This window comes from Ptychodera flava, chromosome 18 (assembly GCF_041260155.1).
Source record: "Ptychodera flava strain L36383 chromosome 18, AS_Pfla_20210202, whole genome shotgun sequence".
Lineage (NCBI taxonomy): Eukaryota > Metazoa > Hemichordata > Enteropneusta > Ptychoderidae > Ptychodera > Ptychodera flava.
In genome coordinates this window covers 21,795,858-21,810,909 of record NC_091945.1, presented here as the reverse complement: position 1 = coordinate 21,810,909, position 15,052 = coordinate 21,795,858, and the positions used below count along the sequence as shown (strand labels likewise).

The following is a 15,052-nucleotide window of genomic DNA, read 5'->3' as shown; positions in this document are numbered from 1 at the left end:
AATTTACAAAATTTTTTAAGTAAATTTCAAATATCGGTAAATGTTAGATGAATTGTTTCTCTGGTACCAAACCTTTGCACTGGGACCCCTGATTTTTATTGTTGATTTGGTAAGGGGATAGTTGAAAGTTTCACTGAGGAAAGTTTGAGCGAACTTTAGCGTATTTTCGAGGAGCATGGCACTTAATGTAATGATCCTACGATTTTGCTTACACAATACGGAGACAAAATTAGATAATTTATTCTAAAACTAATCAAAGATTTCCTCATTATTTTCCTTTTTGGGCTGACTTGCACTTAGTGTAGTGTCGGAGAAATTCTTTCTTTAACTAAAATATTATGTATACCATAAAATAACTAGGCTAAGGTATTTTGGGCCTCGAAAATGTAAGACTTACACTTTTGCTCACACTTTCCTAAATAAAACTTTCAATCGTTCCTTTTTGAAAAATCAAGATTAAGTAATTTGGGGTCACCGAGCAAATTTTGGTACAGAGACACAAATTACACAATATTTACCGATATTTTAAATTCAAAATGCCAACCATCCCTGTTTTATCTCCATGGGGAAAAGAAAATTTTATGATTTTCACAAAACTATGAAGACTTTATTTACTCCATAAGCTTCAAACTGAGGTCCCACAAGTGGTAGGCCAAAAGTATTTTGTGAAAGTTTGAGAGTCCATTATTACGGTCCCCGAGGTTCATTCTACGTTAAGCAGAATACTTCTGTCAAATTAAAAATCTGCCCCAAGGCTGAAACTATTTCACCTAGCATCGATTTACATAACACGCATTTGCAAAGAATAGAGTTCATACTGGCACTGACTTGTCATCAGCTGACTTTTGTTACACTCGGCTGACAACGACAAACACAGTATATGGTTTGAAATTGTGGGCGTACGGTCAGCGGGAACACCGGCTCTGCGTGTGTTCACATCTGAAGAGCGCACTTGGTGAGGACAAAATCCGATGATACTGTCTGAGTGACAGGTTGTCCTTGTATCTGATGTATAAGTGGGGTCGTCGTTGATAAAACACTGTGATTCATATTCGTATGGTTTTATTGATGCACGTCGAATTATCATAAGGCCACACCTTATCTTGCTCTTCGTCGTCGACAGCGGACCTGGACAACAGTTGCTGGACAGTTCTTCCCATAGTAACCATCTGTGGCAAAGCCGTGGTGTTATTCGTCCAAACTGCGTTCAGCTTGCAAACATGACGGAATTTGCAGCGAAACTTCCCGCCGTTGCTATTGTACTAGCATTGGCTTTGCTCTACGGTGAGTCCAAGTTGGGATAACTATACTAGCATGGACTAGATATTTTTGCGTAAAAAGGGCCTTAGGGAGTTAAGTTCTGCACTGGAACGGTGATTACCTGATAATCGAGGACCCTTCAGTATACCTTTAGCCTCATGCGCGATACACATGCCTTATAAAGTTAAGATTTATTTCAGCATGATTTGCAGATTCTGCTGGGAAACTGTTGAACGTAAACCTGAAATTTTACAATTCCTCACTACCCTATTGAACGAATTTCTATGAGATGACGCTATCTGATTCTATTATAACGTTTATTTTGAGAATTGAACGTGTGTAACGCTGACGATAATTCACCATCAAATACAGTTTTTGACGTTGACCTCAATTGATAGTGTTGAATTTACCCTGACGACGAAAATATCGGTGCTGTAAACACCTCAGAAAAAATCGCCTCCTATCTTCTATATTTACACAACAGTAAATTTCATCTCTAGTAAACCGGACTCTGTGTCATGAAAATGTCAATTAACGAGCCAGAATATGACAGCTTAATACCATAGATAGAAATATTGTTAATTTTTTTTAGCAAAATATCGTTTATATCGAAAACTATTCACGTAGAATCCACGACTGATTTTTTTTCAGTACCGGCGGTTTCGGCAGTAGACTGCCCATCCGATTGGCCTTTCCCGTCCTGCCCTCGTACAAATTCAACAGACACAGAAGATCACACGGTATGCTGTATTGTCTATGACAATCAAAAGAGCTGTTGTACGGAAGATTATGTGACGTAAGTATACATATAATTCGCATATAGGTATCAAATGAATGGTTGGCTTTGCAAAAATTATAAAACAATATTCCACTTAACCCGAGATTGATATGGTAATAAGTGCGCTTGCGCGGACAGGTTGCTCATCTTCGGCTCAAAGATCAACAACGTTGTATTCGATAGGTGACAAGGGTTAGAACAAATAATATTAGATGTTAGTTTGAATACACCGTATCACTACGAAAAAGCATGACAACAGAGATATATATGGTAGATAACCTGGAGCAGCTCGTCTAAACGAAACGGCCGATGAGGTTTTGATCGAAGTTGCTACCGTCAGTCATTGCTCGATATGAATGGGTCTGACCAGATGAAGTGAAAATCAGGACTGGCTCTGTATGTTGTATGTGTTTCTTTAAAGTATCATGATCTGAAGAAATGAAATAGTTTACATATAGTTTACATAATGTGATTGGATAAAAATAACATGCAGCTACAGGTAACTCAATTGACTATGATGCAGACGATGAGTAAGCATATTGTTGAACATTGGTAAGCCGTTCCTACCGCAGTCACACTGGCCAACTTTTCACCAACGTTAATTGATTTCCGGTTAGGTAACATGTAAGCTGAAGGTCAAGCCTTAAAAGTCATCTGTTCTGCCGAACCCATGAGCATTTATTTTCCCGCGTGCATAAATTAGGGAGTTGGAATTTCCCACAAGTTCTGGCAGATAATAAATTACCGCGCAAGACGCCGATTAGGAGACAATAAATAAACATATGCGAGACAAAAATATAGCGTTTATAGGTCACGTGGACCATAAAGTTGGGTTATCAAATATTTAGAGCACAGCGACCTGAGTGATTTGTCTGTGATTCAGGACAGGTTGAGTTTTTCCCAGTTGCTCACTTCCTCCTTTTCCACTTGTAGAATGGGCATAGCGTAGATAGAAACTTTATATTTAGATAAATGGACAGCATGTTTTGTTCGGAGACAAGTAATAGTCAAGGCTTTGTTGAAATGTACTTGCACAAAAATGAGTGACTATCTAGTAACTTGTCGCTGCGCAAGAGGTTTACTGCTTGGGCCCTTAATTTTATCACACACTCTCTCGGATTTTGATGCCATGGGAAGATCTAAACTACACCACAGAGTAATATCAGACAGTCTGATATTACTCTGTGACTACACACAATAACCAATGCCGCGTTGAAGAACAATGGATTCTAGCATGATGTTACGGTGCAAAGTATTGACTTTGAGCGATGTATCGTTGTACATGTATGTCGAATTTCTGGAAGAATATCGCGTGTAAAGAGGACTTTTGTAGGACAAAACTAGGTCTACTTTCGATCTGAACCACAAAACCACCTTCCTTCTATTTACGTGTTGTTTTATTAGTCGTTAACTTTATTTTTCTGAAATAATACCATTTAAAGTCCGTTGCTTGGGTTTATCTCTAAAGATGGCGAAACATATCTAATTGGTTATCTGGTCTTGCTTTTCAGGACCTGGTTGATTGTCCTGGTGACCCTGCTGGCCGTGGCTTTGATCGTCTTCATCGTCATCATGGCGTTGGTGTGCTGTGGTTTCTGCGCCTGCGTGGCATGCTGTGACTCTTGTGTTAAAAGTAGCCGAACTAGTACTTCAGTTGTAGCATGATAATATGACAGGAACACTAACTGGGTTGGGTTGGGGGTTCAAGCCGTTTTATATTGCTTGTTCACGGGGCATGGAAAATTTGGACGGTATTGTAAATAATTTTGTCCAACAGAGCGGTTTTTTGTACCAAGGACCTTAAGGTAGTATGCACCTCGAAAGTGAAAGACTAAACTTTTGCTCAAAATTTCCTTAAAGAATCTTTCAACCATTCTCTTTCAAAATCAAGAATCAAAGTCGGGGTCACCACGCAAATTTTGGTAGTAGAGAAAATAATCCAAATAATGCAAGATTTACCGATATATTTAAAATTCAAAATGGCCGCCACCCCTGTGTTCACTCTGTGGAGAAAAAATAAATTTTTCGAATTTCGAAAAGCTATGAAGGGTTTTCTTACATCAAGAGCTTTAAAATGAGCCCCACAAGTGGTAGACCAGAAACGAATTGTGAAAGTTTCAGAGTCCCAATGTCTGTCCCCGAGGCGCATTCTACCTTATACTTAACTCTACGTCAAATAAACGAGTGTTTATCCCATACGGTGAAATACAAGATTGACCTCTACTGGGTCTCCTTGGGCTTAAATAGCACGGGGTCATGGCCTCGACTGAGCTTGCACTGGGGTAGCCCTGCGTACCGTGCTGTGTGTTTCGGGCGTTACACGGGGGCCGTGTAACGCCATAAACACACAGCACGGTACGCAGGCTAGCACTGGGGTAGTCTCTCGGTTACCTCTCGATACTGGCACCGGGATGAAGTGGCCGGTGATAGCAATCTCCTGTTACGTTTTAGTAAATACTGCATGTACTTTTCCATTCCAATGAACTGTCACGTTTTCAAAGAGTGAAAGTCACAATTTCGAAGAAAAATTTAAAAGAGGAACCGAAAGGACACAGCTCATTCAAATGTTAGGTTACATTAGAAGAAGCTGGGGATAAACCATTATATTTTGGGAGGGTTGGTAAGAAAACCCATTTTTCGATCATTTGCCAAAATTCGAAACTTCATCGCATTTTTCGACCGACAATCATATGGAATACCTTCTCCCACAAAAGCAAGTCATGAAATGTTTACGTAGTTTTGCCCTGCAAATTTCTCCCATTTTTGAGCACATCCAACTAGAAGTAATGGTCTATCCCTGAACACAGACAGTGTGGAGAAGCTGACTGGTTTTTTAATAGTCACATAACGGACCGTTAGATGTAAATGACACCTTCACTATACTCTGTATTGTTTTGCATTTTTTTTCGTCCGATGATAATGTCCTGCATTAAAGGCTCATTAGCTGTATAAATCTGTTTGCATTTTTTCATTAAGATGGTTTTAAATCAAATGCAAATTATGTATAAAAAATGCATACCGATGAGTAAGGCGCTTTAAATAAAATTCTTTGTTTGCCGTCCACGTGCCGGTAGGTTTTCAGAGAAAATTAAGAAAACAAACACCATGTTAACACTATCACAAATAAAAATATTTTTTCCAAAAGAAACCAACTAAAAATTGAGCTAATGTTAATACACTTGTGTTTTTTGTCTGTGTTTGTTTTTTTCCCTGGTTGACTGCTTTTTTCGAAAATCCAAGGACGGCAAACGAAGACTTTTATTTACATGGCCTGACCACAGAACGTTTGAACATGGGCGACCAACTTCGATTTCAACAACTATATATAAGTTTTGAGTCGCAACTGAAATATAGGCGCAGCATATATAGATGTGTCGGCGCGAGATTTTAATTCATCAAATCCAGAACAAACGATTAGAATACTGGCATTTTCAAAAACAATGGCGTAATAACAGGAATCCAAAACATCTCTCGCAAGATTGGATAGTAATTTTTTGACAAGTAAACGCTAAAAGATACAGATCACGGGGTTCTAACAACACGCAGTCTGAGAAAAAGTGCAGGACGGTAGATAAAGCTCAAAGATTGATTATTCTGTAAACGTGTAATGGCTAGATTATTTGCACATTTCTTGCTCTAAATCTTGTCCCGTGTTGACAATTATTGTATTTTTGTCATTGCATGTAACATCGATCGGGTCAACTATTGCGTGAAGTGACGTACAATGCGCCTCGATGACAGATATGTTCGAAATCTAAAAGTCTCGCAATTCTCTTTTGGTCTACAGGTTATAGGAAGAAGCTTGAATTCCAACGTGCTAGCTTTCATGAAAGTTACCAGTTTTAAGGTTGACCCGTAGAGTTAAATGGCCAGTAGCTGTGAGTTTCGATGATTTTTTTCACTATTTTTGTGTGTATGTCAATATTAAGTTCTTGTTCAACAACCCAAAGCATGTTGGAATACTCGGTATTAAGTTGGTATATTTCGACTAAGCATTGCACATGTGTAAACTGCGTTATCATTATTGACAAGTGAATTCTGGTCCTGACTAGAATTCAAACGTATACATTATCAGTGTATTTTACACTTCACAAAAGCAGGTTTGAACACCAAATGTTAACTTGTCAGCACAATATCAATAGGTGTAAAATACACTGATATTATTTGCGTTTGAATTCTTGTCCAGACCCGTGTCTCTTGTCAACAATAAAAATTTAATGCAGTTTACACAAGTCAGGCTGAGTTGACGAGGTAAATACTCTGTATCTCAATATTGACATACAATGTAAAACAATGAAAACAAATCACCCCAAGTTACAGCTTGTCAGCTACTAACCGCTTAATATAGAGTTCAGCTACTCTGCAATTTCAAGTATTGGAAAATTAGACGCACACACGTACGCGTTTCTGATAACAAAATTGCGAGGTGATCCTTGATTTTCAAAACTGATTTACTACGGGTCAACGTTTGAGCTAAAACTTTCACTTTCGATCAACGTATTGTTTACTTTAATGCGCGAAATCGAAAGTAAAAGCAGCTGGCAGGGACGATTTATGCAGCCAACGTATTAAGAACAAGTGATGGGAAGTTATAGCACACATACATAGATACATACATAGATACATACATACATACATACATACATAAGACTTACATGCATAGATAAATACATACATACATACATACATACATACATACATACATACATACATACATACATACATACATACATACATACATACATACATACATACATCATACATACATACATACATACACGAATTGTTTTAGTGCTAACATGAACCAACTACATAAAACCAAGATAATTAATGCAGTTCACGCTGATATCATGACCAGTCAGGTAACCATGACAGCACACTAACTGACAAACAAGGTAACCATGACATCACGATGAACGATAATTCAAAATACATTTCCTGCACTTGCTCCTAAAATAGAATGGGAGGTCAGTCACCGACCTTTTTGGCGATGTAGTTACTCGCTGTTCCTTAATAATGCAAAAAGGCCAGGGTTAAATAGTATGGAAGTAGATGAGGATACTTGAAGGCCATATATTTTCTTGGTCACATGATGGTCACGGTAACCAGATGTACAAGATCGTAGATAACCTTGACGTGACAGCACAATGAGCGAAAAGAAGACATCGACAAAATATTTGTGGCAGAAAATAAAAAATGTAACCTAACAGTAAAGGCATTCACCTCATAAAAATATTTTTATGATTACTTTACTAATTTAGTTATCAATTAATCGACAAATGGCAAAACCTTTTACAGACATGGCAATTAACATAAAATGAATAAATGCATTCTTTATGTTTCACAATTAACCTGTCATACCCTCTTGCAGAGAAGTAAAGTTTTAAAAAAAGAGTGTGCAATATTAAAATCAGGATGACACGTGCATAAAGGGGAAGAAAACAGAGTAAAGACGAGAGTTGTCATAATATCTATAAATAAACTGTATACCTTCAGCCAAATAAAAAAAACATCTGTGTTTCCGTGTTTCCGGTAACCAACTCCGAAACTCTTTGACCGTTGGACTTTTTTCTCATTTTTTTTGAAAAATCGGGCATGATTTTGCAAAATTTTGCTATTTTTGATGGGTTGCGCCTAATTAAAAATAAAAAAGTTCCTTACCGACATACTGTAATTTCTTGAAGGCATGTTCGCGGAGACAGTGTACAATGTGTGTCTTGTATCTATGCCTTACTGCTAGGAGGGGTTAGAACATGGTAGAAGTATATTATTATTATTAAGGGTAATGCTAGTAAAATTAAACGTGCACCTGAAAGAGAATTGCCTTCAGTTCAGTGAACATGAGTCGAGGTTTTAGGATAGCAATCTTCATCAACTTTAACCTTCGCCTATAAATGATGATAAGTTAAAGTTGCGTCAATTTTCGGTTTGTTACGACGAAGCAGTGCGTGTTTTCGTCGACATGATTGCGGAGGGATACAAATCACTCAAGGACAAAAGTCGTGTACACGTAGCCTCATTGCACGTGTTATCTATTCATTTCAATAAACACGGAAAAGAGGGAACATTTCATCACCATGGCGTGCATGACAATATGTTGTTTACATCCGGGAGATAATCAGCAATACCAGGAAATCTTTCACTTTTTCGCATGCAGCACAGGTTTCATGTCAAGCTGTAGCGAACGATTGAAAATTTGTGATGCGGCACTTATATCAAAGGAGATGTCGATGTCAGTCACTGTATCCATAATGTAGGTGCAAAACATTTGCAAATCTGACTATGTTTAAAGTAGCCTGGCTTCAGTCTATTATTCCCCAGTAAAACAAAACAATTCCCTTTGACACTGCTTGTTTTTATTTTATCATAATGAAAGTGTTCACGTTCATTTGATCGGGTAAAACATTTCATTTTACTTGCCCGAGGCCATTTTCTCATCGTAAGATTGGTCATTTTCAAATCCGTCCAGTCGATCACGGGACATGTATTTTCATAGAGAACTCTAAACATAACACCTTGATGAGATGTGCATACTGTGCATCGAATGAACTTTGACAAAATAAAGGAAGATGAAGTTTTCCAGCTAACCTGACGTTATCCCTTGACTACAACATGAAGTCCATTGCAATCAGAGACTCCCAGGAGGAAACGGGCTAAAAGCCCTGTAAAAGATATTGTCAGAAGTGGGATTCGAACCCACGCCTACAAGAGTAGACTGCGACCTGAACGCAGCGCCTTAGACCGCTCGGCCATTCTGACTTGACTGACGTGTCCCCGTGACGTGTTCCAATTTCAGCCGATAATGATTTCTTCTCTTTCCAAGGACAATTCCAAAACTCATGCCACCCTCTTTGTTTGTGACGTTACTATGTAGACAAATGGTTTAAGATTCGTAAAATCACAGTCCCTCCAGACGGAGGGACTGTGATGAAATGAGAAAATATTGTTGAAACAAATCTTGAAGTGGTAATTATACAGAGGAAAAGAGACCATAGCCATATTGACCTTGGACTCGCAATATATGTAACGTATCTATGGGGCGGGGGGACGTACAGAAGTAAGGGATGAACCATCAGATCCTGAGAGGGAATGGTAAAGCTGACACTTTTTTCGCTTTCCAAAATTTGGTAACTTAGTTTTCGTTTCGGATTTTCAATCGGCTGAACTATTTCCAGACTTGTTTACTTTTATTTCAGCCGACCCTAATGCGATTTTCGTCTCCAAACATCAGGATGGCCATAAAAGACGTTTTTTTTCGTTTTAACCACCTCGCCCAATGTATGTGATGGTTGAGCCAGTAAAATCGATTGAGTGACATCTTATACACTGTGAGAGTTGATTCCTGATATTAATGTGACTCATATGCATAATACACAGAAGAAATAGAAAACAAGAAAATTCTATCGTAAATTTTCCAAGGTTATTTCCAAAGTCTGCAAAGTTCTGTTTTCCAAAGCGTGTTTAAGTCTCTTTGCGAAATTGAGTGCTTAAGGTCTTTTAGAATTTTCGATTTCTTTTGAATACCAGGAAAAGATAATATCAGAAGTGGGATTCGAACCCACGCCTACAAGAGTAGACTGCGACCTGAACGCAGCGCCTTAGACCGCTCGGCCATCCTGACTTTGACATTAACAACTAATACAATTCATATCCAATACTGAATCAAGTATACTCCTCAAATGACCCGAGGATCGTGCTGTCGTTTCTGAACAACAGATTTGATTTAGGTCGAGTTACTCATCAAGCCTTGTGCTTCAGTGTGTTTCGAAACAGTTATCATTTCCTTCTACTTTATCTAGTTTATAATATTATAGAATCTAACTTCAACAGGACAACCAAAGTGAACTTTAAGTAAATTTACATTGACAATTCAATGTCAAGATCTGCACTTTACTTTAATTATCTCGATTTTTCACATGGAAATAGTAACAAACTGGTTTAGTCGGGCATTGTCATGATCGCATCCAATTTGACGAGCAGGGCATCCAAGGGATACAGTCGTCGGAACTGCGCTCAAAGGTCGTATGGGACCCATATGACCAATGTAAACACTGTATCCAAGGTACGATGGTGATTGATGAAAGTTAAAGTATGTCTGTCATAATTTACATCGTATAATTTAAATGTTACAGGTATGATGATGAGGTGCATCTAGATATCGTGCACGAAATACATTGTTTGTTAACAAGAAACTCGCACAGGCGCAGTTCCGACGACGGTTTCCCTTTAGTAATATATGTGAGAAAATTAATCCGTGGTTTATGTGTGGTATCAACACACTACCCTGCTATTAAAACGATACAAAATAATGCAGTTCAACGCCTCAGTATAGTTAAAAAGTTGATTTTAAGGTAATTCCAATTGTGAAACAATATCAACTGAGGTAATGAACGAGGAACATTCAATTTGTTAATAAACCATGTAAATATCATGTTGATGGCTAAGAATGCATTATTTGTTCGAAGAAAAAACAAAACAACACTGAGAAAAAATTACCAAGGAAAATATAGAGATGTATACCAATTCACATGCAAAGATTTCTACTGGAACCTATTGGAAAAAAGTGCTGTCATTTCATATGCACCAACGATCTGGACCAACAGATTGGGAACTACATATAATTGGAAGCTTATTTGGACAATAAAAGTGAAAAACATGGTTGCAAAAAAAATATCCCAATTTAATTATTATATGTTACATGACAAAATACCACACAAGTTAAATTTATGGAATGGAAAAAAGTGCAACACCCATAGTGTGAATTATGTCATGTCGTTGAAGACTGCCAGCACTTTCTGTTTGATTGTAAGGCTGTAAATAATTTTTGGAACAAATTGATGGAAATATTGAATAGAAAGTATAGAACACAAATAAAGCTGATGTGGAAGTATGTAATATATGGATATTTTTGTATCTTTTAGATTGTGAATCGTTAGCAATATTCAATCTTGTTCTAATGGTTTCAACCTTTTGTGTGTATAAAGAAAGAATTGTCAATCAAGGAAACATATGGAGATTTCTGAGAGAAGAGTTAACTTATATCAATATGATAAGGAAAAATAAGGATCTTGAAGAACTTGTGAATTTTTTCTTGTGAGATAATACAAGTAGTAGATGACAACAGAATATTTAAATAAGTGATATAATGATATGTAATATGGAGAAAATTGAGTTTTGAAAGGTAATTCATGTTGATGATGTATTGATGATGAATAAAACTTTTATTTTAAAGAAAAAAAAAACATGTAAAATTTCACCGAGCATAAAAGTTAGTTATGAAAAGATGGCCACAACGAAACACGCGCGACCAAACATCTTCAGAAGGAAAGAAAGAAGAAGTTCCACCATTGACTTCATATCTGAAGAGAAGATCTGAACTATTATTTCTATGTCTTAGAGTTAAGTGCTGTTCTTCAATGCTTCGAGAAAACCCGCTTCGCAAGAAACAAAATATAACAATTACATGTGTTTTCATACAGTGTTTTGCTTTGTTGTTTTCGGTGTGTTTTTCAAAGATGATCTTATTAAGGGGTTTGGATCAGGAACAGTATTTCCTTTCAAATGGAAAAATTCTGAAGGTCTTGTGTACTTAGTAAAGCTGGACGTAAGAGTTTCAACAAATTGAAATAAGTGGGCACTGGCTGTAACTATCTACAGTTTATTGTTCCTCTCCCATGGTTAAACACCGTGGTGACCAGACGTGTAAAAGACATATGCAATGTCATTGTGTATTATTGAATTCTTGTCCGGACCAAAATTCACTTGTATTGGCAGCAATGCAGTCTACACACATGGCACGTACAGGCTGAGTTGACATTAATGACAAGTCGAATCCTTGGTATTGCAATATGTGTTCTGGAGTAGAACATGAAACTGTGGTTAACATTAAAAACAAAACTTATGACAACATTCTCAAAAGTTACACATGCACTGGCCCTTTTTAAATTTGACAAGAAATTCATATCTGTAGTCGTATTTGTGAATGCCAAGTATACGGAATAGAATCATGCATTATGTAAATTACAGTGTGTGTAAATCCTTACGCTCAAATGTCACTAGTAAACGTTCAAATTGAAACAGGTGCACCCATCAAACGATCTTATGGGAATGAGTTTACGAAATAAGACTCCAAGGCACTCGCTTTTCCTTGAAACTGCCGTTTCTAATCACATACCTCCGCCGAACGACTTTATTCGAATCTTGTCCCTTTTGAATTATTATAGTTATTCAAAATAAAAAGATTGTAAAATCAGCCGAAAATATTTCCGTGTTCAAATTTCTCGTGTTCTCAAGTTGTCGTGCTCATGCTCTCCTTACACCGAAAACATTCAAAGTTTGAAACAATGTTCAGCATTTGTATGTACCCATGCAGAGATATCATAAAATTATTTGGAAAATTTGTTTTAAAAAAAGAAAGAAAAAATTGCTTGCCACCTCTAGCCGACTAGCCTTGTCCAGGAAATCCGAAGCCGAAATGTTTTCCTTTGGTCTTACCAATGGCCAAACACTGTGATTTATAATTACGGTGTACCCTGATTGTGTTTTGCCCTTTGACCAGATTAAGGTCTCACGCGATAAACTTGAGATTATTTATATGTAATGACCCATTCTTCAATATCTATTATTGTGTAAGATCAATGGTTACATGCTGTTAATACATTACAAATATCAATAAGTATTATTCACATGTCACTGATTTAAAAAAATTTACGGAACGCTGTTGCACCACCCGTCAGGATGGCCGAGCGGTCTAAGGCGCTGCGTTCAGGTCGCAGTCTACTCTTGTAGGCGTGGGTTCGAATCCCACTTCTGACACTAACATTTTGCTTGAGTATTTCAAAACATGCCATAAACTTAAAATTTTGATTTTTACATAGGAAAGATCAAGAAATTGTCGACAGTCCTTCACTTGAGGTATGATTGTTGCTTAGCTACGCACATTTTGTTTAAAAACCATGATCGAGAAAACATATTTGTATACGCGACTGTAATGGATAAAACACTCTCGCATATTGTCCGCAGCAATCACGCCGATGGTGGATGTAACCGGCTACGTTTTCTAACCCGAACAAAGGTGACATTGTAGCAGTCACCTGTGTCAAAAACGCACATATGCAAGATGAAAGTGGTGTCTCTGGCTTCCATTATATCAGTAACTGTGTATTATAACTCACTAATGGACAAACACGAATCATTGCTGTTTCATTTAGTCTGAAAATTTGTCTGTTTAATTTCCACTACACGCCTCCGGAAAATCGGGTGCTTTTGGATGGCGATGGAAGTTTTTTTATTTTCATGTCTTTTCACAAAGCACGTATAGGTTTTACTCAAACATTTGGGGCTTTATAACAGGATAAGATAGGAAATCTTGTTGTCTGCAAAATATACCGGTCAAACGGAATGTAATGAAAGAACATGAACAGCAACGCGAAGAGCCTTGAAAGATGAAAAGTGCATTAATCAACCGAAAGGCTTTTGAAGTGCGGTCAAAATTTGAAAAAAACCTACAGAGAAACAAGTTCAAAAAAGTATCTTTTCTATGGTTTCCATTTTGTATTTTTTTAAAAGTGCAACCTTAAAAACCGAATAACCAGATCTTGGCATGCGAAACAAGATTCATGCTGTGTGTAATTCTGACAATCCCTCGATATCTAATGGTCAAGCCGTGCAGAAGTTACGGGATGGTAATCAAAAACGTCGGGGAAGTCACCTACCAAATAGGGAAAGTGATAGTGCCCGACGTGACAGTGACAGTGACTATAGGAATTAATAAGCGTTGTGCAATCAATCAACCGTGGTTATTGCACACTCGAATTCAGACGGCGGGCTACTTCTGAGGAAAGTAGTAAGTATGTCACCAGAATGACAATGTCGGTCGCATTTCTTCGCATTTTAGAATTATGGTTTTCATTTTGTATCTTTGAAGTTGTCAGTCAACTCTTTCAGCATTTTGATACACACCGAACGAGCAAGTTAACTGGATTTGCCAACAGTGCCGATTACTGGCAGAACTAAATAACTAAAGCACATTAATTTTACAATATTTCTGGCATGAACGTAGGTCTATCTGAAATAGATGCCATATGAGCAAAAAGTGCAGCTAAATTTAGAACCTATTGCAGAAGTATGTATGTGAAATTAATGCTATATTGTGCACATCATTTGAGTTCATGAAATAATTCGTTTTACTTTAATAGTAAACACACAAAAATTTCCAGACAAATGCGGATCAGAGTGAGCCATTTATTTTTGCCTCTTTCACCCTCCAGTGTTTCAAGATATCGCGTTCGGATTATTTTTCTCCTTAAGGTAGAACGCGCCTCGGGGACAGATATTCGGACTCTCAAACTTTTTCAATTCTTTTCTGATCCACCACTTGAGGGGGTTTATTTTAAAGCTCTTGTTGGTGTAAGAAAACTTTTCACCGGCTTAGTTTTTCGATAATCCATAGAGTTAACACAGGGATGGCGGTAATTTTGAATTTCAAACATCGGTAAATCTTGAGTAATTTGATTCCCTGAGATTTCTTCTAAGTTGATTTTGAAAGAGAATGAATGAGGAAAGTTAGAGCAAAAGTTGAAGTCTTTCGCTTTCGAGGCGCACACTACCTTAAAATAAATGACATCCCAAACAACTGTGCAGCGCGTTAGAAATGTTGTCTCACTTAGTTGACTCGTGCAATGTGTGTACCACCAAGGTCGACTGGTCACGTTGGAATCCCAAGCTTCCACAATCCCAGTGTCTATCATTGAAATGAAACGTCGCTTATACATTGATCGCCCAATATAATCAACAGCGGGCGCTCTCACACATAGATGTCAGGATGGCCGAGCGGTCTAAGGCGCTGCGTTCAGGTCGCAGTCTACTCTTGTAGGCGTGGGTTCGAATCCCACTTCTGACAATAACTTTTGCGGATGTTTATAGTTTTCTTCACGAATGAGCGAAATGGAATTACGACCATAGAAAGTAGTCACAACGACTGCATACTGCCACGTTTATGAAGGGAACGTCAAT

General features: G+C 37.7%; 1 protein-coding gene and 4 non-coding genes across 5 annotated transcripts; 3 read left to right on the top strand and 2 right to left on the bottom strand.

Moving 5' to 3' along the window:
* Positions 1 to 802: 802 nt before the first annotated feature.
* LOC139117151 (uncharacterized) lies at positions 803 to 5,212 on the top strand. The gene is made up of 3 exons (XM_070680017.1): positions 803 to 1,284; positions 1,912 to 2,056; positions 3,550 to 5,212. The coding sequence occupies exons 1-3, from the start codon at positions 1,221 to 1,223 to the stop codon at positions 3,701 to 3,703; spliced, it is 363 nt and encodes a 120-aa protein (XP_070536118.1). The 5' UTR covers positions 803 to 1,220; the 3' UTR covers positions 3,704 to 5,212.
* A 3,501-nt stretch (positions 5,213 to 8,713) lies between these two features.
* Positions 8,714 to 8,797, bottom strand: Trnal-cag (transfer RNA leucine (anticodon CAG)). Its single transcript has one exon. It is a non-coding gene; the product is annotated as a tRNA-Leu (tRNA).
* Positions 8,798 to 9,575: 778 nt separating this feature from the next.
* Positions 9,576 to 9,659, bottom strand: Trnal-cag (transfer RNA leucine (anticodon CAG)). Its single transcript has one exon. It is a non-coding gene; the product is annotated as a tRNA-Leu (tRNA).
* A 3,110-nt stretch (positions 9,660 to 12,769) lies between these two features.
* Trnal-cag (transfer RNA leucine (anticodon CAG)) lies at positions 12,770 to 12,853 on the top strand. The gene has a single exon. It is a non-coding gene; the product is annotated as a tRNA-Leu (tRNA).
* Positions 12,854 to 14,855: 2,002 nt separating this feature from the next.
* Positions 14,856 to 14,939, top strand: Trnal-cag (transfer RNA leucine (anticodon CAG)). The gene has a single exon. It is a non-coding gene; the product is annotated as a tRNA-Leu (tRNA).
* The last annotated feature ends 113 nt before the right edge of the window (positions 14,940 to 15,052 follow it).

Coding starts and splice junctions, on each gene's coding strand:
- LOC139117151 (XM_070680017.1), top strand. CDS start 1,221: ATGACGGAATTTGCAGCGAAACTTCCCGCCGTTGCTATTGTACTAGCA. Junction 1,285..1,911: donor AGCATTGGCTTTGCTCTACG/GTGAGTCCAAGT, acceptor ATTTTTTTTCAG/TACCGGCGGTTTCGGCAGTA. Junction 2,057..3,549: donor TGTACGGAAGATTATGTGAC/GTAAGTATACAT, acceptor CTTGCTTTTCAG/GACCTGGTTGATTGTCCTGG.